General features: G+C 38.0%; 1 protein-coding gene across 1 annotated transcript in view; it reads left to right on the top strand.

Moving 5' to 3' along the window:
- The window catches only part of LEMD3 (LEM domain containing 3), a 55987-nt gene that overhangs the window by 8969 nt on the left and 24705 nt on the right, over positions 1–22313 (top strand). Inside the window, exons 2-3 of the mRNA XM_074827319.1 lie at positions 13357–13394; positions 15682–15754. Of these exons, the coding sequence (XP_074683420.1) occupies positions 13357–13394; positions 15682–15754 (111 nt within the window). The remainder of the gene's footprint in view (positions 1–13356; positions 13395–15681; positions 15755–22313) is intronic.

The following is a 22313-nucleotide window of genomic DNA, read 5'->3' as shown; positions in this document are numbered from 1 at the left end:
TCAAGAGAAGTGTGGCCAGCAGGTCGAGGAAAGTGATTCTCCCCTTCTACTCTGCTCTTGTGAGACTCCACCTGCAGTACTGTGTCCAGCTCTGGGACCCCCAGAGCATAAGAAGGACATAGACCTGCTCAAGTGGGTCCAGAGGAGGCCACGAAGATGATCAGGGGGCTGAAGCACCTCCCTTATGAGGACAGGCTGAGAGTTGAGTTGTTCAGCCTGGAGAAGAGAGGGTTCTGGGGAGACCTTGTAGCGGCTTTCCAGTACCTAAAAAGGGGGCCAACAGGAAAGATGAGAAAGGACTCTTTACCAGGGACTGTAGTGATAGGGTGAGAGGTCACAGTTTTAAACTGAAAGAGGGTAGATTTAGATTAGATATAAGGAAGAAATTCATTGTTGTGAGGATGGTGAGACACTGGCACAGGTTGCCCAGAGAAGCTGTGGATGCCCCCTCCCTGGAAGTGTTCAAGGCCAGGTTGGACGGGGCTTTGAGCAACCTGATCTAGTGGAAGGTGTCCCAGCCCATGGCAGGGGGGTTGGAACTAGATGATCTTTAAGGTCCCTTCCAACGCAAACCTTTCTATGATTCTATGAAACTTTTATACTTGGACTCATGGCATCTTAGGTTAATGCAGCTTCAGCCTGTTCTTGCTAAGGAGTCGACTGAGCAAAACTTTGTCACGAGAGTTCTTCTGGGATGAGTTGGATAAATGTAGTGTTATTCCACACTACATTTTAAGGCCACATCTAGATCTTAATTTTCCTTTTCTCCACAGAAAAGTGTTTCTTTGAAGGTCAATTAAATCTCTGAATTGCTTATTGGAGAAGCCTCAGACTGTCCATTGACTTTGTAACTGCTCATGTTAGCTTTGGGATATTTTCAACAGGCTGCCTATCAAAGCTGCTCACCTTAACCATCTGACCCCTCCGTTGTCATCTCACTATGTGAGATGATTTTTATACAGTGAAACATTCCACAGCACACTCATTCAGTAATACTTATCCCAGTGTCTGTTCAGTATCATCAAGCTGCACAGCAGAAGCCCCTCGTGTAGTATTCCCATATCTCTCAGAAGTCTAGCTAGACCTAATCAGAAACCTGTCAACAGATACTGAGCATTTACTGTGAATGAGGGGTTTCAAATATCGAAAGGTAAATGTGTGTTTGGTTTTTGTTTGGGATTTTTTTTTCAAGAGTCTGAAACAGCTCTTGGTTGTGTTGTGTGGTTTTGTGGTTTGTTTGGGTTTTCTTTTTAATTCCCAGGATAATTTCTGGGAAATGGTAAAACATTCATCATGAAATTTCCTGCTCATCTCTGTTGTTTGACCTGTATCTAAAAGTTTAGTGGGCGGTTTGTTCTTTTTCAGGTGTCATGCTTCAGACAACCAAAGAGGGTATTTGTTAATTTTGTTGAGTGACAGAATGGGTGGTGCATGTGTGACAAACCTGAGAGGCCTCTTTCAGGCTATGGAGACCCACAGTCAAGCCGAACTACTGGGGAAGGGCCAGACTGGCAGTCTTGCTTGTGCTGTTTCTCATTCTTGCAAATTCCTTGGAAATAGTTTACTGCTACTTTGTAAATAAGAGAAAATGATTTATGAAATTCATTGGTGGGATCTTGAAAAGAAGAGGAGAATATGATGTCAGGTTCATCCTGGTCTGTTTCTGTATTGGTTTGCACCTGATATATGATCCAAGGAGGCTTCTGGAGGTGAGAGACATAGTATATTTCAAGAAAAAAGCTGCAAAGGTGTGTGCTTTTTGTGTGTGTGTGTCCAAGGAACTTTATGCTGTCCTGGGGAGACTTTGCCGAGCTGAGAAAAGGTTAGAGATGCAGATTTCCTTGAGAATGAACTAGTCTACTTATTTTTGGGTTTTGTTTCTCTTATCTGTAAGCATGTGAAGTACTGCTTATGCAAAACCAACTTTGGATAAAGGTGTTCCTAAATCACTGTGGGAAACGGGGAATCTGAGCTGTATCTAAAGGATTATATTCTTGTTTGGGTACTTTGTCTTTTGTATATAATAGCAAACACATGTTCATTTTGATATAAACTTGGAAAAAAATAAAACTGAGTGTTGAGAACATCTAGAAGAGCCATACTCTTGTACTGTCTGTACAGTGTCCTTTGAGCTAGAAGTTTTTGATTTCTAGTTGGAAACCAGAAATACCAGCCTTCTAAGAACTCCTGAGAGCTCATTCATTTGGAGTGGGCAGGTGTATATGCACAGTCTGACTTGGTGATCCTAGGTGTAGTGTCTGTTAAGTTTGACTTCCATCAAAGGTGGTACTCCCTGCAGAAATGTTGTAGACACTTTTTTCTTAGCTTGTTTACATAGAGCACTAATGTGTCTGTACTTTGGAATTGGACAGTGCAATGGTTAATGCATTTTTTTTGATTAATAACTTCAAATACTGTGTTTTTCTCTTGACCTTCAGCTAAAGGTGCCGCTTATGAACTAACAACAAAAATGTGCTGATTGAGTACAAATCGCATGAAATGTGTGTGTGTGGGGGAAACAATGGGGTGTTAAATCCAGACTTGTTTTATCCTGCTGCATAGGATGTGTGCTATTAAAGTCATTCCTTTGGAGGGAGGGCAAATGTGGAGGGAAATCACATGGAAGTAGCAGCCTGGGAAGGATCTGTTCCAGTGATTTGAGGACCGAAGGCCACATAGGGTCTGCCTATCCCTTCTGTAAGGGAGTGAATTAGCATGTGATGTTCTTTGCCACTCAGGAGATGGGAATATACTGAGCTTCTTACACAACCTTTGCTGTCAGACTACTAGCTGTATGGCCAGCTATGCTTCCTTAAGCACAAGATAAGTGGTTTGAGTAAGGAGAGTTAAGATCTTGTTTTGTAAACTTTGTTTTATAGTTTAAGCTCCTAGGTTTGTACTAGGTGCTACATACTTTTGTATGTAGTGACTTACATACTACAAGAGTTCTCATGTATCTACAAATAGCCAGTGGTGTGGTAAGGTTTTATTGTCCCCAGTGTTTGAGATCTGAGTCACTTGTTCTTCCTTTCCATCCTCTTTTTCTGCTGTATGGCAGATGGGTTTCTTGCCAAGATAGATTCTTTCTCCTCTAGATCTGCCTGGCTCAGGAGAACTGCACACAGTACTGCTAGAAGATTCATCAGCTTAATCCATGAGATGAGGATGTAATCCTTTAACTAGTAGGCGTAACCTGTTTAATTAACAAACAATTGTGATAACAATATTGGAAGTATTATTTCAAGCAGAGTCTTCAACTGAGTATAGGAGCCAATGGCAAGGCATATATATATATAGTGGTGGCGTATGGCTGTGTGGTAGTCCAGTTGTTCCCTTCAGATAATAGTTTTTATTTGAACCAGCCAGTTTATGGTATCAAAACGCAGCTGGTATGGGAGACAGTGTAGAAGGTTAGCCAACTCTTTAGAGTCTTGGTCCAACTGAATAAAAATGGAAGTTACTGAATATTGACTATTCTTACTAATTTCCAGTCAAGTGGTGTTACGTCTTGAATTACTGCTGAGCTCACCCTGATTTTGAGCTCTGCAAACTTCAACTATATGTGGTGGGCAGTTTTCTTCCTTCTATTTAGCTAATACGGATACATCTGGTAAGATGGCTGATGCTTCCTCTGTGAAAGCTTATCTTTGTCATGACAAGTGACCTGCTAGCAGCTACCTCTGTATGTCCTGCATAGAATAAGCTCTTTTTTCTCCCTAGGATTCGCTAGAGCACCTATTTTCAGAGTTTTACTGCAGTGTTCAGGCTTTGTATAGCCCATTGTTCAGCAGTTCTGCTGCACTTAGTGCAGCTAGCAGTGATAGACCAATGTGTGCTGAATGGTTAAAACGACAGAGGCACAACAAAACCCCAGTTTTAAATATGAAAAGCCTCTAGGTGATCTTTATCTTGACTTTGTTAATGTCTTTGCTCTTGTGATTGATGGTCTCTTAAGAGTTCTGTCAGCGGTCTCCATTTGAATGTTTTCTTTGGATGCTGTAAACTGTTAATACCATTATAGGATATTGCTAATACTCTGTAACTGAAATCTATCTGGAAGAACAGGTTATAACTAGGTATTTTTATATTGGAAACTCTTCAAGACAAGAATCCTTCCTGCGTGTTACAAGATCGCAGGAGTGTTTCTATCCAGACTTGGCACCTTGGCAGAGTGACAATAGATTTAATATTTAATTGCAGATTCCTATTGATTTTTAAACCTTCTGTGTTTTAATAACACTTGCTTTATGGGTTTGCTTTCCATCTTGAACTTTGGAGTTTGAGGAAAGCAGACCACTTCCTAATTTAACATTGATCTGCTTGTGCTGCCGTGTTTTCAAGGTGGAGTTTCCACTGATTCCGAATATCTTTGGGGTTTTTTTCATTTTCATTTATTGAAGTTGTGGGTGTGTTTTGATCTTGTGAAGTATAAGGAGCTAAAATATTTGGAGGGAGCACAGAAGAAGAGAGGAGAGGTATTACAGAAGCCTGTTCTGGATCTCTTGACAGTGAAGGTATTCTCTACCCGTTATAAAATGCTGGTAGGTGTCTGAAGTTCTCCTGGTGATGTTTAGCAACCATTGATAAAAAGCAGCCTTAGTGTGTTGGGGTTTTTTCCTTTCTTTTTTCTACATATAAACGCTAGCCTATAATGGAGACTGTGCGTATGTGTGTGCAAGGAATGTAGTATTACCTAATTTTTACAATACATGGCAAATGCACTTCTGAGCCATTTTTCCTAATAGAACACAAACAGCTGTTTCTTCATTGAAATGTAGTGTGCTTTGTAATATAATGTAAAGAGTGCATGTGCAAATTTCTGTTGCTATAAAACATTTCCTTACGCTGCTAAAATTGGAAAAGAGGGGCTACTTTATTGTAAGAATAGTTTTGGCTTTCCACAAATACAGATCATGAGAAATGATTTTGCAAATAACCTAGCAGTTTAATGTGCTCTTGCTTAAGCCTGCTATTGTGCTGAGTATGCTTCATAGAGGAGATAGAGTTTGGGGTGCAGACCAGTTTCTGGGTGGGTGTAGCAGCTGGAAGCATTGTCTGAAGTATTTGGTGACTGATATTTGCCTCTAGTGATGACGCCTCCCCTGCCCCCCAAGTTAGGGGTATGAAACACTGCCCAAATTTCTCATCTGTCTATGGAATTGGGGAATTAAAATGCAGTATTGTTTTCTTGCTGATAGGGGTGTTCTAAAGCTTGTTCTGTTTCTTGGTGTGGCTGCACAGGTGGTTCTTTGAGCTCGTTTGCTTCTTCCTTCATCTGTTGCATACAGTTGTTTTCACACCGTCTTCTAGAAGAAAAGTGAACTTTCATTCTTTTTTCATACACACAGGCAGGTTGCATATTCTTCCTTTTGAAACAAGTGGTGTATATACTATAGCTCTGTACCTGTGGTTTTTTTCCTCCCTGAGTCTTGCTATGGTTGATGGTGATATTTAGGAAACAAAAGACCGGAAAGAGGGAAAGACAGTTTCTTTGTTAATATTTGGAGGTGTTAGACTGAGGTATCATCTCTCTTTGAAATGGGCAGTTCAGTATAGTAGATTCTAGCGGGCAGCAGTATTCATGGAGTTAATGTACTAATAGTGAAAACTTCCTCTAAAGTCAGCTGTAATGTCTTGGCAACTGTTTCAGTTTTGGATTTATTTTATAAGGCTTTTTGCTTAAAAAAGGTGATGTTCTTAAAAACTGACTTATATTCTGTTTGTTTCACAGTACAAGAATATCTACAGTCAGTATACAGAGTAAAATATTTGACTTCAATCCTTTAAGCACAAAACTTATGATTTCTAGGTTTTAAATCATTAATACAAGTACTAGAATGAACCTTAATATTTTTATTCTAGTGAAACTGAATAATCTGAGAAGCGCTCCTAAAACACTAGCGTCCTTAAATATGGACTGAATTGACATGACTCTCAAGAGCATCTTTCAACATTCAGGTCTATTCTAACCAGTATTTAAATAGGCAGGAGTAGATTTGAGCATTTCTAGAAAGGGTGATACACCTAAAATATGGAGAGGTTTTTCTAAGAAGCATTGAAGAACTCCAAAGAGAAATTCTGGTATTTCCCACCCTTTTACCTAAAGTAACGAAGACTGCTGTTTTTAGGGCTTATAGAAAATGTGCCTGAACTGAAATGTCAATCACAAATATGATGGTTTTCATTATTTTAGAGGAGGGTTTTGTAAAAAAAAACAAACAAACAAAAAAAAAAAAACAAAAAAACAAAACCATTATGAAGTAGTTTGATTATATCATCAACCCTTATGTCACCTATTCACAAACAGAATGCATTCAAATGATATTGGGGAAAAATTATCAATAAAAGCTCTCTAAACTGAGGCAGTTGAAAAACTGACTTGATATTAAGGAAACATTCAGCTGTTTTCAGAATTTGCTAATCCTTGTTGCAGATTGTGTGGCTGTTCAAAACTGACATGGCCAAGGACTATTCCAAAATGTAAAGATGTACTGATTTAGAAACATAAAAACGTTTTCCAAAGCACACAAACATGATCTGTAGTGAAGGAATTGCTCAGTGTGAGGTATAACTTTGTTTTAATATCAAAGCACAGAGATTTAGCCTACTGATTCAAAGTGGTTTCTACCTGAATTAGCAGAGTCTGGAGATGGTGCTCATGCAAAACTGCTCATTTGTTTTGAGCACTGAGTAATTGCAGAGAGGAAAATAAAGGCAGGATTATTTTGTTCAAGCTGTTTGAAAGATGGAGCTCTGGAATAACTTAGTTTCTGTAATAACTTGTATGTTTTTTCTGGCATTTTAAGGTTTAGGAGCTTTAAGAGATGATGTTTTAGAATTGTCCTTGACACGTACACAGTATGTCACTGGGTAGAATCAGTACTTGACCCCAAACTTACCAAAAAAAGTTAGATTTGTTAGTTGATATTGAAAGTACTTGGATTGTAACATTATTAAGAACTTGTTTTTGAGGTCATGTAGAAAAAGGCTGGGCTAAAGGTCTATTTCAGATAGCAGTGCTTCCAGTATTGTTGTTTCCTCTGTTAACAATACATTATCCAGCTAACGTATTTTTTTGAAGAAAAAATTCTAACGGAAAGCATTAGGTTATCCACTTACTGAACATACCTTTACAGGACAGATTTTGGAAAAAGTATTGCTTCTGTTTTGGGATTAGTCTGCTTGTGACATGGTGGGTGGGGAAAAGTACTTTTCTGCTTGCAGGGAGGAACATTCTTGCTTCTGCAGAAGTTGCTAGCTTGGAAGTGTGTGTTGCAGTGTACAGTCTCTGAATCCTTGTGTAGATGGTATTTGGCACTTTTGGTATCATCACATTGAGAAATTAAGTGCTTACAGGTTAATTGGGATCATTCTTGTTTCTGCAGCTGTGGCTTTATAGCTCCTTAAAGTTGCATTGGAAAGTTGCTTTTTCATTTATGAAATTAAATTATCTGTACATTCAGAAATAGGTTATGCCATAATCTAGGTTAATATTCAGTAGTGGTCAAGAAGGAAACACAATGGTAGGATTTTCTGATTTTTAGGAAGGGAACTGAGAACAAAGTATATTTGAGGAGTTGAGAATATCAGTATGACACTAATAATCCATGGTGCTCCTTTATTTTGAATAATGTCCAACTCTGGTCCCCAACCTCAAAAAGCACGTAGCAGAGCTGCAGAAAGGTTCAGAGAGTAGTGATATGATCAAAAGCATAGTATGGCTTTCATAGCAAGTGTGAGGACCAAGGGAGAGACTGAGGAATGAAGTAGAGGCATGAGTATTTTGGAGAGGGTGAATAGGGTCTGATTAATCACTGTCTCCTCTAATACAAGGAGGAGTTTCTCAAGTTAACAAGTGACAAGTTCAGAGTAAACAGAGAAGCTGTTTTTTTCACACATGCATTTTTAAGTTGTGGAACTCTGTGACCATATGTTGCTGAAGCTAGAAGCTTGCTTGGGGTTAATGTGGGACTAGATAAATTGGTAGGGAAAAATTCATTGGAGTTGGTAATTGAGAAGAAAAAAAATAGCCAACCACTTCTGTCTGTCTCAGGAAGTCACTGAGGTGCAAATTTTTTTTATGACAGGGAGAATATTCTCTTGAAGTATCAGCATATACTTTATATTCTTATGCTCTGACTCATTTTTGCCACTGTTCTTTTGATTTCCCCCCTCCAGTTAGGAACAGGTGTCTCTGAAAAGAGTTAAACTTCTTGCTACTGCTGGAGGCGGGATTCTGGGCTAGTTGAATCCTTGGTTTGTCTTGGTGTGACTGTTCCTTCATACTCCAGTTTTAATGTTACCTGTTGAAGTGTATTGCATACTGAAACTGCAAGAATGCTAACACTGTTCAGGGCAGGATACCACAGCATCTAGGAGATTGCTGTAGTGGAAGAATTAGCTACTTCTTGGTATCTGAACTTGCTGACCAGGAGGTAACTGAATCCCTTATTTTGGTACCACGTTAGTGATGTGGTTCTACATTATGTCCTAAGCAAAGGTATTTTTATTTGTGTGTGTCTTCTAGGTATGACTGCCTGTGAAGCTATGTTAATCTTTGGAACGTCTACCATTAAGACTCTATAAAACTGACTTGTGTGTTCATGAATATTTGCAATTAGGCTGCAACTTCACATCTGTCAAATCATGGTTTGAAGAAGAGGAGAAATCCCACTTTGTGCTCTGTCTTGCTGAAGGAAACTAAACCCTTGTGAATACTGTGTCTGTCTGCAATTGTTACCAATGTATTAGGGAGGAAAATGGGGATGGTGGTGGTGAGTGGTTTTATTGTTACTTTAAAGATGAAAGCTTCTGTATTCTAGTGAAAATTAACCTTGTATGTTGACACTGACTGTATTTGTATTCCTAAAATTGAGCATCTCTGTGAGATGGCTTCTTTGTGTTGACAGCTTTGGCTGGAATGCTTTGGAGCTGTGCTGTGACCCTTAGCTTTGTGTTGGTGACTCTTTGTTACTTGAGACTGACCAGTTCTGCCATTCTAAGGAATTCTGGTGGTCTGTAAGTCATCATTTACAGCTTGTCCCAACAGTAATATGTGTAAATTAGTTGCTTCTAAGGGTCGTTAGTAGTCTTTTCAGTTAAGTAGAGCAATATTTGTAAGCTGCTTTGATTTATTTTGCGAGCTTTTTGGTAATCTTATTGTCTTGTTCTAGATAAACTAACATTTAAATAAGATTATTTCTTAAAAATTGAATTTAAATAGCATATCCCTTCCTGTTTTGAAATCAAGTTGCATGTGAAGATGATGTCCCTTAGTGTGCTTTTTGTTTCCTTCCATGTCTGGCTGAAGTATCCTATTCTCATTACACCTTGCCAGGAATCTCTCAATGTATCAAACTTTCAAGCAAAATGTTTAGCTGTTACAGTGTTTTGGGGGAGCTGGTATGGTTCCCTTTCTCAAGTTTTTGAGATTTTTCTTCCAAGAAAATACTCTTGCTTTTTTTATCTCACATGTGGCCAGGTAAAACTGCCATGCTTCTCACACTTTGGCTGCTGTGTGGAGAGTTCTAGTGGACAGTGAGATTGCCATGTCCAGGCAGTTTGTTGCATCCTTCCTTCTTTGAGGGCAGTGGATGTGGTTGATTTGTTGGCTAACCTGGACAGAAGACCGCCTGGGACAACAGTCAGGAGATTCCTGCTTTAGAACATTATCTCTCTTGTTTTCAGTTTTGTAGTATAAGTAGATGAGAATTTGTTCTTTGAAGCCCATAAAAACATGAGCTTGCTAGGTAGACTACTTTCAAGACTTGTTGCTGTATGGAGCTTGAACCCTTTTTGAGGGGGGGAACCTTGGAAGTAGGATATGTTCACATAAGAAACTCTTCTATTAGTAATTGGTTATTAAATCAATGCTTAGTTTGGTAGAACAATAACTTGTTACTCTTAAAACAATACTTACATATTTTAGGAAGTGTCAAGAAACCTTTTGAACCAATAATGTTGATGTAATATGTCAAAATACCTCAGACATGTTGGAGTAGATGAAACTACAGCTGTGGCTGAAGCAAGTGGGAGGATTTGGTAAGAGTTTAGATCCTGAACAAAAGAAAGAAGGGTGGATTCAGAACAGAGGAATTACTAAAGTAGTTAAGGAGTGGCCTTATTAACTCAAGTTAATCAAGATATGTGGTAAGTAGATGCAGATTGATTAACAGTTGTTAATTGCATATGCAGCTGATAAATTGCTGCAGTTACGTTTGGCATCCTTGCCTCTTAAGGCATCAGGCATCCTAAACTATATTAACAACTTAAGTAAAATGTCTCACTTATTGGTTAACTTGCCATAAAACCCCTAACTTCAGAGGGATTTAATGGAAATTGTGTAGTGTGAGTTAAAATAATGAATTACAAGAATTGTTAAATTTTTGTGATAGATAATTTTGGAGGAGAGTCCTTTTTTAATCAGTTTAACCGCTCTGTATTTGTGAAGGAGAGGCAAACATTGACATCTCATCTGGATTGCTTCATAAATTCAGTGTTTTAATGTATCCAAATACAAAGTTATTTGCATGTGAGATTGATTTTTACACTGGGATTGTGATGCTGGGAAAGTCTGGGTGTAACACCACCATTGCCTTCACTTAATTGCTGTACTGTCCTAATGTATGTACAATTGCAGTTGACAGTTCAGTTTGCATTTTTGCAGCCATGGAAGTATTGCATTTGTGTTTGTTCCATGGCTTTCATCAGTGCTAAAATATGTTTGTTAGGTATACTGAAATCTACACACCGTTGTGTCTCATGCCCTCTTCCCCCCCCCCAATCTAAAACCATATAATCAAGGTTTCATGTATACTCAGTAAGATTGACCTTGTGAAGAGACCATAATTGCATAATTACCCTGTCTGGATAACTAACAATCAAACTGGGAGGCTGGCAGTCATCTAGAGCCTTGGCTGTGTTTCTCTAATCCTATTTTAGGCTATTTAGATTGAAAGTTTAGTGTACTGGCAACATTCTGCTCGGTTAATGAATGAAATACATAGAAGCTTTGTCAAGTTGGTAGCTTGATAATCTAGAGGGCAATGTCTGAGAATTTGCATCTATAGAATGAAATCATGAAGTGGTATAGGACTTGGTTTACAAGAGTGCTTAACATCTTCTGCTTCCACCAGTTTTAATTAATCTGATATCTGAATCAAGTATTCAGATGTTTGAAAATCAGTCCCTGTGTTTGGGTGTGTTTGGTTTTGGTTTTTTCTTCCCATTTGTGGTGTCAGAGGAAGCTGAAGTGTTTATTGCTGTTGGGTAGGTAGCATGCTTAATTTTCTTCTGAGCTCAGACACATGGACAAACCATTGTTTGCCAAGTTTCAGAGGCAAGCTTTCTTCTTCACTCAAAGCATTTTTTTTCATTGCCCTGATGTTTTATACATCATTTGTTGGTTGTAATTGTGGAGATGTGTTTCTTGCCATTGCTACATTTAGAAGCAATGAAATGGTAATCACTCCCACTTCAAACTTGCCTTTCAAAAATAAGGTGAAGTGGCTCAGTGTCTGGCTGCTGCCAACAGTGCTAGGGAAACTTGTGCAGGTAATATGAATTATTTGTAAAACAATTTTTTTTTTTGTTATACAATGTATATATTTTCAGTTACTTACCCAGATGCAGTTAGGCTTGGCAAAGATTAGGGGACCCCTGATTTATAAGTTGGTCCTTAGTCTCTTTTGTATCCTCTGTTTCTCCTAAATGAGAAATCTTGCCATGATTTTGATTTAGTGTGTCCACCTTTATTTCTCTTTATTTGACCCATTTATAACTAAATTAACTGATCAGCTTAATAATCATGGTTGGTTCAGGAGTCAAGATACTGTCAATCAGCTGACTGTTGGGGAGGCAACTCTTGATGTTTTGTGAATATCTTTACATGTGTGAGTGTCTTTTAAGAAGTCAAATTGGTTAGCACTATCAGAGGCTGTTGCTCAGTTACCTTCAGATGCAAGCAGAAATGCTGTGTAAACAGCTGCAATATCTGGTGTGGGAGGGTGAGTGTAATTACACCATGTAAATGGAATTATGTATTTTGGACACCATTTAAGATGGTACTTGTCTTTTACTATGTCTTGGTATAGAAAGTTGAACTGCAAGATTTCAAAATGCACAAACCTATTTGCAATCTCTGTTCCAGAGATTCATTCCAGTTTTTCTATGCAAATTCATCAGATCTGGAAGTAGTGGAAAGTACTCTCTTTTTTTTTTTCTTTTGGAAGAACTCTACTTTTTGTAGAACTGTACGTGGAGCAGTGTGCTCCTTCAAGTGCTACCTGTTCTTGGTGTGCTTTCAACATCCGTATGATGACATACACAACCAGACCTTCAATTTTGTGTCGGGTTTCTCGGGATACTCTTTTTTTTTGTTTGTTTTTGTGCTTGGTGAACTATGGTCAGTAGAAGCTTCATTTTGTGTTTGAATAGCATGTAGAACTGCTAATTTCTGTAAACTCAGACTGGGTGAAACAAGAGTTTGTGGCTTAGAAAGGCAAGACTATGCTTTAATGGTGATTGCTTCCTGCCTTGGTAACTTTTCAGTTAGCAGCTGGTCAGTCTTAAGTGGAAGCGTAGCACAAATTACTTGTCTTTTTTCAACTTCTCTTCCTTTAATATATTTTTGTAGCTAAGAGGAATATAATAGATAAACTTGTGCTTTCAGGAGCTGTGGAAACTTTTATTTAGAAAGGAAGGAATGGTCATTTAGTCACACTGCACTTTTCACCTGAGATCTCAGTGTGTCATCTCCTACTCTTGTCAAAACAGAAAATGCTGATGAGTTGTACAGCTTTGTTGTATGAATTATTGCTTAGTAAAAAAAGTAGTTTTACTTTTTTAAACTAGACACTGAAAAATTTAAAACTGTCATTATTATTTCAATGCAGTTGAGTCATTAATGCAAGAGTTTAGCAAATGATAGGCATGGTTTTGTCTGCATGGAAGTAGCTGTGAAATTTGCAGATACACAAGATTCTCGTTTAACCTGAATACTAGTGTATTGCATTATCAAATTTAGCATTTCTTTTAAAGGTAGCTGTTTTTCACTGTTGTGGAAATATGTCTGAAAAACAGTATTTTGCAGCAATCAGAAAAAGGTTACTAATACAATGAACAGTGGTGGTTGCACAAGATTGCCTTGTTAGACAAAATAGTCTAACTTAACCATACTAATTATATAGTAATGAAAGTCAAAGGTTAATAGCTGTCTTATTGTTATTTGTCATATTATGGACATATATGTTTGTTTTTATCTACAGATGACAGTGTTGTCATAAAGCTACAGTGTTAGTATACCTTTTTAGTATTTTCAGACTCTAGAATGAATTAATTTTTTTCTCTTTCTGACAGTCAAGAATCCCTTCAGTGAAGAACGACAAAAAATAGAAGTAAGTAAACCCACTTCATATTGAGATTTTAGTCTGTCAAATGACTGTATAAAAACAATACAGATTTGTTCAGAAGGATGTAGTTTCAGGATGTTTTGCACGAGCTGAACACAATTCTTGCAACTCTAATGTTTTAATTTTTTGTTTTTCATCTTGGGCAATATAACTAGGATTACAAGTTTTGGCTATGGCATGCTGGTTGCTTTATATACTAAGAAAATGTTATATAATTTGTGTTGTGAAGCTATGAGGAAAATGTTTTAAGTTTTGAGACTAAATTTATCAATCTGTCTCTTACTGTTACCATTTGGCTTCTCAACCTTGAAAGGACAGCTGGTAAGAGATGATTGACTTTGAAACTCCAGGATCTTATTTAGTGCCATAGAAGAGCAAGGGTTAGCCTCCTTCAGAAAATGGATTAAAAAGTTTGTCTTTTTCACTCTCATTCTATTCTGTTACTTGTTCCTATATTCACTCTTTCCACTGGAATATCAGGATAACCATTTCTGAGATGTCACCATTGAAGGTATCTGTATTATTCTTAGTTCTGCAGCATGCATTTTGGTGGTTCTCTTCTGGCCTTCAGTCTTTCTGCCTGGACTGTAATCACTATGTAAACATAGTGATCTGCTTTTGCTAGGCATACATAAGCAAGTATTGCAAGATAATTTTGTGGGGTTTACTGGGTGGTTTCTTTTGGTTTTGTTTTTTTTTGTCTAGGATTGAGCTCTCCAAAAGTGAATAATTGTGTATTTTAACTTGTCTAGTTTCTTGGGTAGAAAATGATTCTGAATCTTTTGAGCAAATTGAATTTTGTGGGGTAAATTCTGAGGATTAATATATCTTGTGCACTGGGCTTGACAGCTTGAGAACTTGTTTTGTATGTCAGTTTCTTTTGTGTTTCTTGTGCACTATTCCATAGTAATCCTACTCCAGCTTGATTTGTTCACTAGCTTTGAAAGTTATACTGTTCAGTTCCTTCCTTTGGTCTGACTGTTAATTTACATAAAAAGAATTTGGTCACAATTGTTTCATGTACCTGTCTCAGTGTAGCTATTAGTAAAGTCATGGGTATATGTATCTTCTGATGTGCCCAGTATTTTCCAGCCAGGAAGTGAATTAAGGTTGGTTAGTTTCCTGGGGACTACTAACTATATCAATTTAATCTCAGTGATGGTTTTGTAGGACCAGAATGAGAAGAGGTGATGCAGGTAATTGTTGATATTGTCTATGGAAATTAATTTGTCAAATGTTTGCTCAATGAAAGTAGTATTCTGCTTTTTGGTAGCAGCTTTCTTATGGAAAAAAATTGGAGTATTCAAATTTTAAAATAATGTCAGACAGTGCAGATGTATCAGGGAATTAAAATATATTTGTTTGTTTTTCTTTGAGTATAATTCAGCAGATGCACAAACTGGAAAATTACTTTCTTTGCATATTTTCTGAATAAAGGCTCTAGTCTTATCTCAGCCATTTGACTTCCCCAGGAGTCAGAGCCAATTTAAAAAGAACCCCCAATGTTTTAGAATGGCCATTAGTACTTAGTGTATATAACTGCATGTTCCTCATCTTCATATTTTGAATAATTTCTTCTAATATAAAATGTTTCTGGATATATTTTAATTAAATTGCTCAATAGCTTGATAAGTTTAACTCCCCTGTAAGTAACAATTATATGACGTCTCATATTCCTGCTTGTTTTGGGAATTAGGCCTTTTTATACTAGTGGCATATGCAGGAATTAACAACAAGATTCTATACTCCATGGCTTCCTGGGGTTTTGTTTCTTTTCTTGTTTTTTAATTAAGTTACTGTAGTTTGAAGGTAGACAGCAAAAATCTTTACTTAGCTATGAATTTTATGCAGGAATATGACCAGATGGTACTTTAGTGTGGTTTGTATTATGTGTCACTGCACGTTTATTCTTAACAAAACTGCTTTGTTTTTATGTAGTAGCTATCAAAAAAACCCAAACAACCACCAGACTTCCTTTGGGTCATTGCATTGTTCTCTCAATAGTATTAAAATAACCTTTTGATCTGTCAGTTTTAACTGGCAATCTAGTTTAGTTTCAGTCAAGATCTGAAAAATCAATATTGTGAATACTTAGATTCAAAATCTATTGCTTGCATCATTGTTGATTTGTGAAACACTACAGCCGCCTTGCACCTGTATATGTAAGACCTTTCTTTTTTCCTCATGGTATATAAAGATTTTTGGGGTAAATATAAGAAAATGCATCTCTACTAATGTTTGTTTTAACATTAATATGTTTTTCTAATTCTAGGAAGATGAAAAGATGAATGTTCTCATGATGAACAGCTTATATGCACTTCATGATAAATTGGCACAAGTAGCAGGTAACACTTCAAAAATATTGTGACTAAGAGTGTTATGGCAACAGCTACAAAGAAGTCTATGCTCAGATAGTGATTTGTAACCACTGGTATATGGTATACGACCCTGATAGTTCCATTTTGGGAAATTAGGAATCCCATTTCTTGTTCACTTACACTGCCTTTTTCACCAGTGTAGCACCTTTTGTTGCAATGTTTTTTAGTTAACAGGATAGGCTGTATGGTTCTTGATATTAATGCTTTATTAATCTGATTTCATTAAAAGATTTAAATATGCTATATGTGGAGAGAATATGCATTTCTTTTAAAGGTAGCTGTTTCACTGTGGTGAAAATATGTCTGAAAAACAGTATTTTGCAGCAATCAGAAGAAGGTTACTAATACAATGAACAGTGGTGGTTGCACAAGATTGCTTGTTAGACAAAATAGGCTAACTTAACCATACTAATTATATAGTAATGAAAAGTGCTGTAGATAGTAATGTGTCAGAGATGGTGTTTAGAATTAGTATTAATTACTGAATATTCAAAGTAAAAAATATGGTGCTTTTGCCTAGGTTCATGATTAACACAGCTTTAAACTGCATAGGTACTTACACATCACAATCAGGAAATGGTAAAGACTGTTTTTATAACTCTGGCATTTGGTGAATGTGAGTTACAGCAAAATCTGATTTCATGATTATTAAGCCATTTAATTATCATCTTTGCTTATTTAATCCATGATGTGTTTAGGAGCCAGTGGTTAATTTTCTGGGGGTCTTTTTTAAGCCTTTCTGTTCTTTGTGCCAACTATTTGTTTTGCAACAGTAACTTCCACCAAGAAGGCTTTTCCACTATTATCAGGTGCTACAGACATTTCTCAAACATTAAAAAATGTGGAAACAACTGTGTCAGATATGAGGCTGATGATTTAATATGTCAGGGCTATAGAGGAAATATCTGAGAAATTTGAGCAGTTCTGTAATACCTTTAAATTGCAAGAGTAATCTTCCTGCAGAAGCTTTTTGTTTCCAGAGCATTTACCATATCCATGGTGAATAAAATAGATGTTTGGACAAAACTCAAAATTTCTTCTTGTTTACATTATACTTTAACCCAAAATAGAGAAAGAATGATGTTTAACCTGAGTGCATGCAAAATAATAATTGCTTTAGTCTTAATTTTGTTGCTTTCTGTCTGTGAATGCCTTGCACTGTTGATCTTTCACAGGGAATTACATCTTGATGCATTTTTATCTGTTTCAAACTATTTCATGCTTAACAGATGGTAGTAGATAATTCTGTGCTATAAGTCATTGGGGCCAAAAGGTATTTTTTCCATGCGGAGTAGCCAACCTGTGGTGTATAGGAATGTCTTATGAGACCCACAGCTGTGTGCAGTAGAGCTTTGACTTGTGTGAAGAAGTAACAGGTTATGCTTCCTCTCTTCCTTTTGAAAAGCAAATGTAACAGCTTGCTGTTCCCTCAGTGTGTTGTCTAGCCCTCCAGTGGCTGTACAGTAAACAGTGTATTTGCCTGGATAAAAAGGTTTAGCACCTCATTTCTACATCTGTGAAAGAAAGGTAGTTTTATTTGTTAGCTGGGGCTTACTTACATGCATGTACACTTATAAAAATGTTTACCTGTCTGCCTTATGAGAGGAATTTGTATGCTTCAAGATGATCGTGTTCTTCCCCAGGTGTGTTAATCTCTATTAGTCTATTCTTGGCCAGGAGAATCTTCAGTACTTACTTTTAAAAAATAAAGCTATACTTTCTTGTTAGATGATTCCCCAAACTGAAGCCATATTGCAAGAATACCTGGTTGCAGAGTAGCTTTCATAAGTCTGAAGAATGACCTAATTCATCTGTACTTAAACAGAAGTTGTCCTCAATGCCAAGTTTCATAAGGTATGAGAGGAAGAAGTCCGCCATCCATTCTTGAATACTGTATTGATGTAGACCTGGCATAATATCTGGAAGCTGTTTAAAAGTCATAGAACAGAGAAAGCTGCTAGAGAGATGCAGGATTTAAAAGTGTTGATCTTGTACACAGTGCACCACTTCAAAAGAGAGAGAAGTAAAGGAATGTAGTTTTACTAAAAGTGGTGCTTTTCAGGTCTCTCTGTCACATACTTGGAAAAGTTTCTCTCATTTCATACTTGGCTATGAATCATTTGTTCATGTTATAACTATTAATATTAAAAAGGCAGGCTGGAAACTTACAGTAGTCTGGTCTGTTAAGGTTTATTCAACATCTTGACTACCATGAAGATGGTCGCTTCAGAATTTGTTTTCTAGCTCTCTTTGTTTTGTAAGACAACTTATATTTTTACTGAGCTAGTTTCTTGCCTTGTCAACTTCAGCTGGAGAGCAAGTGATGGGGCTTTTATTTTAGAAGGTAAAACACTGAAAGCTGTTTGAAGGAAGAAAAAGTCAGGATAACAGTTTGTTCATTTTATTTGACTTAGTATACTGTGTTCTGACTGTAGATGCCTATTCTGTATGGTGGTGCTCTATGATGTGAAATGATTTAATTATCCTATATAAAAATAGATTGCCTTTAATGCATTACTATTCTCAGAATTACTAGTCTGCCAAACCTATGGTGAGTAATGCCTAACTCACAAGAAACTAGAGGGAGAACTCTACTCATCCAGTTGAGTTGAAGTTTGTGTTCCTGTGCTCTTTTCTAATGGTTTAGCCTTTCTTCAAAGCAGCAACTTTTTATAGACAGTATATATTTCAGTGCCTAACAGTTTCTCCTAAACCAAAATGTGCTTTATTTAAATTAGATTTCCTCAGGCATATGCTAATTACTGGATGTCTTGGTCTTTCATGGAGAGACTTCAATAGATCACATCCATTTTCAGTCAGGCTTGCCAGATGAATAAACCTAACCACTATATCCACAAGAAGCAGCCAGCTACCCATGGGTATGACCTTACTTTCTTGTACATAAAGAATTTTTATTTAGTTAGATGTTTCTTTTTGCTTGGCATTCTCCACGGAGTAATGATCTATCAGATTTAGATGGTTTCCTTCAGAGCTAATGGACAGCACAAGTCCTTGAGATGCAAGGATGAATTAGACTTCCATATGTAATAAGGCTTACTGATAAATCCATGGCTAGAAGAAAATCCTGACAAAACCCTAGATATTACTTACTGTTAATTTCAAGTGTCAGCTACTGTGTCTGATTGCTGTCACAGGCTCTCTGTTCTGTCACTTTCCTTAATCTTTAGTTCTTCAGGTAACTGATATTGTGCTGTTTCCAAGCAGTGATTTAAAGACTATTTAGCAAGTTCTGGTTTTCCACAGTGTTGTTAAACTGTTGAATTTGCCTTTGGGAGATCAAGCATTCTTACTTGATCTCACAACACTTGTTCTGCTCCTGCTTTTCTTCAGCTACCCACTTTAGTGTCCCGCTGCAAGTAACCTCTAAGCGTTAGACCTGCTAAACAAATGTTTTATACACTATTTCCTTTTTGTATTGGTTGACTGTCACATCAAGCTATAAGCTAGAGATCTGTGCTAAATTCACGTGTTCCTTGGTGTATTAGATTTCCACCGGGTTTTGGTTCTGGTACTTAAAGAGAATGATTTACATTGTAAAGCAAATATTTTGAAACTCTGAATATTTCTGTTAACTGTATATGCTGCAGCTCATAAATTAAGCTAAATGCCCAAATGAAAGTCAGTTTCAAATATTCTAGCCCATATGGAAAAGCAGATCTGACTTATTTTCTGTATTGAAAGCAGTTGTGAGAGCAGACTTAAATGTTTCTTTAGAACTAGGCTTTAGTTGCTTTTTGTTAGTATTTCTAGGAGAACTCATGTGGCTTGCCCAAGTACACTAACATAAGATAAAAGGTAATTTTGTGATCTTTGCTGGGGTGTGTTACATCTCGCCTCCCTACAATGGCAAGTAGAATGGGTTCTTTAATGGCAATTGAAATTGAAGTGATCTGTGCCGGAGAAAAGTTGAGCACAAAGAGTGCAATAGACATTTTAACAGAGGGGCAGTTTTTACAAAGAGCTCAGATGTATCTTGCAGCAGACCTGTGTAAAGTTTTTTTGCCTCTGCTTCAGTTTTATTTCTGGATATAGGGCCTCAAATGGAACAGTTAGGAAACATTTTTGGCTCAGACTATGGAAAGTGGGTTTCCAAGCCAAGTGGTTAATGATTGCACCAAAGTTATTCAAAGTAAGCCTTCATTTGCAGAACTATTAGCTAAAGCGGTGACTGAAATGGCATATAGGAATATCCTGCTGTTTGCAGTAAAACAGAAGGTTGTCTGACTTGTGAATTGCTTAACTTTCTGCAGGCTTTCAAATTCATGAGTTTCTCAGAAGAAAGCTGCTAAATGGTTCTCAGCAATAGATGGATTGGAATGAGAAACTGCAGCTCCAACAGTTTTTTGTACCGGACTGAAACTCCGTAACTCTAATTAGCTTACTCCGTTCAAGAGTGGGAGGCAAGATTAAAGTGATTTTATTTTTTTTTTCCCCAGCATTGCATGAGGGTAATTTGAACTGATGGGCCTTAGACATTGTCAGAGTCTAGGCAGCAGAGGTGCTTTTAACTGTTAAACTTGTTCAGAGGGAATATAGTCTGAAGAAAATTGCAGAAGCAGGACTTCGAGGAAGTTGTCTGTTGGTTTTTGAAGATGAGACCTGAAGCTGTGAAGTCAGTGTGTTGGCTGTATACCTCATAAACATAATTCCTGGAAGAAGGCAAATAAGATTAGAAGTTAAAGCTACTAAAGTAATGCAATAGTCCCCCATCAAAGATAGATTTTGTCTTCTTGTAAGAGGTGATACTGTGTTCTTGTGAGATTGAAAATCCCAAATGAATCCTGAAACTTGTTTTTAAAAATGAATTTTTCACAATCTGGTCTCCTGCTTCTGTGTTTTATTTATTTTCTGTGTATTAACCTCACCCCTTTATTCTTTCTTATTTATTTCATAAATGGGCTTTCCTGCTTATCTAGATAATCAAAAAACAAGCTGGTTTGTTCAGTCAGATTGATTCACATGCTTTTTCTTTATTAGAAAGACCCTAGGAAGACTTTAGATCTTACTGAACAAAAAAAAAAAAGCATAAATAGATTTATCTATCAGACTTGCTCATGTCATACAACTTAATACCTGATCAATATTGTAGGTGTGGCTTTTACAGAGATAAATTTTTGGTTTTGTTGTGTGTCATAGAATCATAGAATGGTTTGGGTTGGAAGGGACCTTAAAGATGATCTAGCTCTAATCCCCCTGCCATGAGCAGGGACACCTTCCACTAGACCAGTTGCTCAAAGCCCTGTCTAACCTGGCCTTGAACACTTCCAGGGAGGGGGCATCCACAGCTTCTCTGTGCAACCTGTTCCAGTGTCTCACCACCCCCACAGTAAAGAATTTCTTCCTTATATCCAGTCTACATTTACCCTCCTTCAGTTTAAAGCCATTGCCCCTTGTCCTATCACTATACTCCCTGGTAAAGAGTCCCTCCCCATATTTCATGTCGGCCCCCTTTAAGTACTGGAAGGCTGCTGTAAGGTCTCCCTGGAGCCTTCTCTTCTCCAGGCTGAACCACCCCAACTCTCTCCACCTGTCCTCATAAGGGAGGTGCTCCAGACCCCTGATCATCTTTGTGACCTCCTCTGGACCCACTTGAGCAGGTCTGTGTCCTCCTTATGCTCTGGGGGTCCCAGAGCTGGACACAGTACTGCAGGTGGAGTCTCACAAGAGCAGAGTAGAAGGGGAGAATCACCTTCCTCAACCTGCTGGCCACACTTGATGCAGCCCAGGACACAGTTGGCTTTCTGGGCTGCGAGTGCACATTGCTGGCTCATAAGTCAGTTTTCCATCCACTAATACCCCCAAGTCCTTCTCCACAGGGCTGCTCTCAATCCACTCATCGCCCAGCCTGTATTTGTGCTTGGGATTGCCCCAACCCATGTGCAGGACCTTGCACTTGGCCTTGCTGAACTTCATGAGGTTTGCACAGTCCCACCTGTCAAGCCTGTCAAGGTCCCTGTGGATGGCATCCCTGCCCTCCAGTGTGTTGACCACACCACACAGCTTGGTGTTGTTGGCAAACTTGCTGAGGGTGCACCCAATCCCACTGTCCCATGTCTCCAACAAAGATGTTAAATAGCGCTGGTCCCAACACCAACCCCTGAGGAACACCACTTGTCCCTGCTCTCCACTTGGACATTGAGCTGTTGACTGCAGCTCTTTGAGTGCAACCACCCAGCCAGTTCCTTATCCACTGAGTGGTCCATCCATCAAATCCATGTCTCTCCAATTTAGAGACAAGGATGTTGTGTGGGACAGTGTCAGGGGCTTTGCACAAGTCCAGGTAGATGATGTCAGTTGCTCTTCCCTTATTCACCAATACTGTGACCCTGTTGCAGAAGGCCACCAAACTTGTCAGACATGATTTGCCCTTGGTGAAGCCATGTTGGCTGTCACCAATCACCTCATTTCACATGTGCCCTAGCAGAGTTTCCAGGAGGATCTGCTCCATGATCTTGCCAGGCACAGAGGTAAGACTGACTGGCCTATTAGTTCCCTTTTTTCCCTT

This window comes from Strix aluco, chromosome 5 (genome assembly GCF_031877795.1).
Source record: "Strix aluco isolate bStrAlu1 chromosome 5, bStrAlu1.hap1, whole genome shotgun sequence".
NCBI classification, from domain to species: domain Eukaryota; kingdom Metazoa; phylum Chordata; class Aves; order Strigiformes; family Strigidae; genus Strix; species Strix aluco.
The sequence above is the reverse complement of the archived record's forward strand: the minus strand, read 5'-3'. Positions and strand labels throughout refer to the sequence as shown.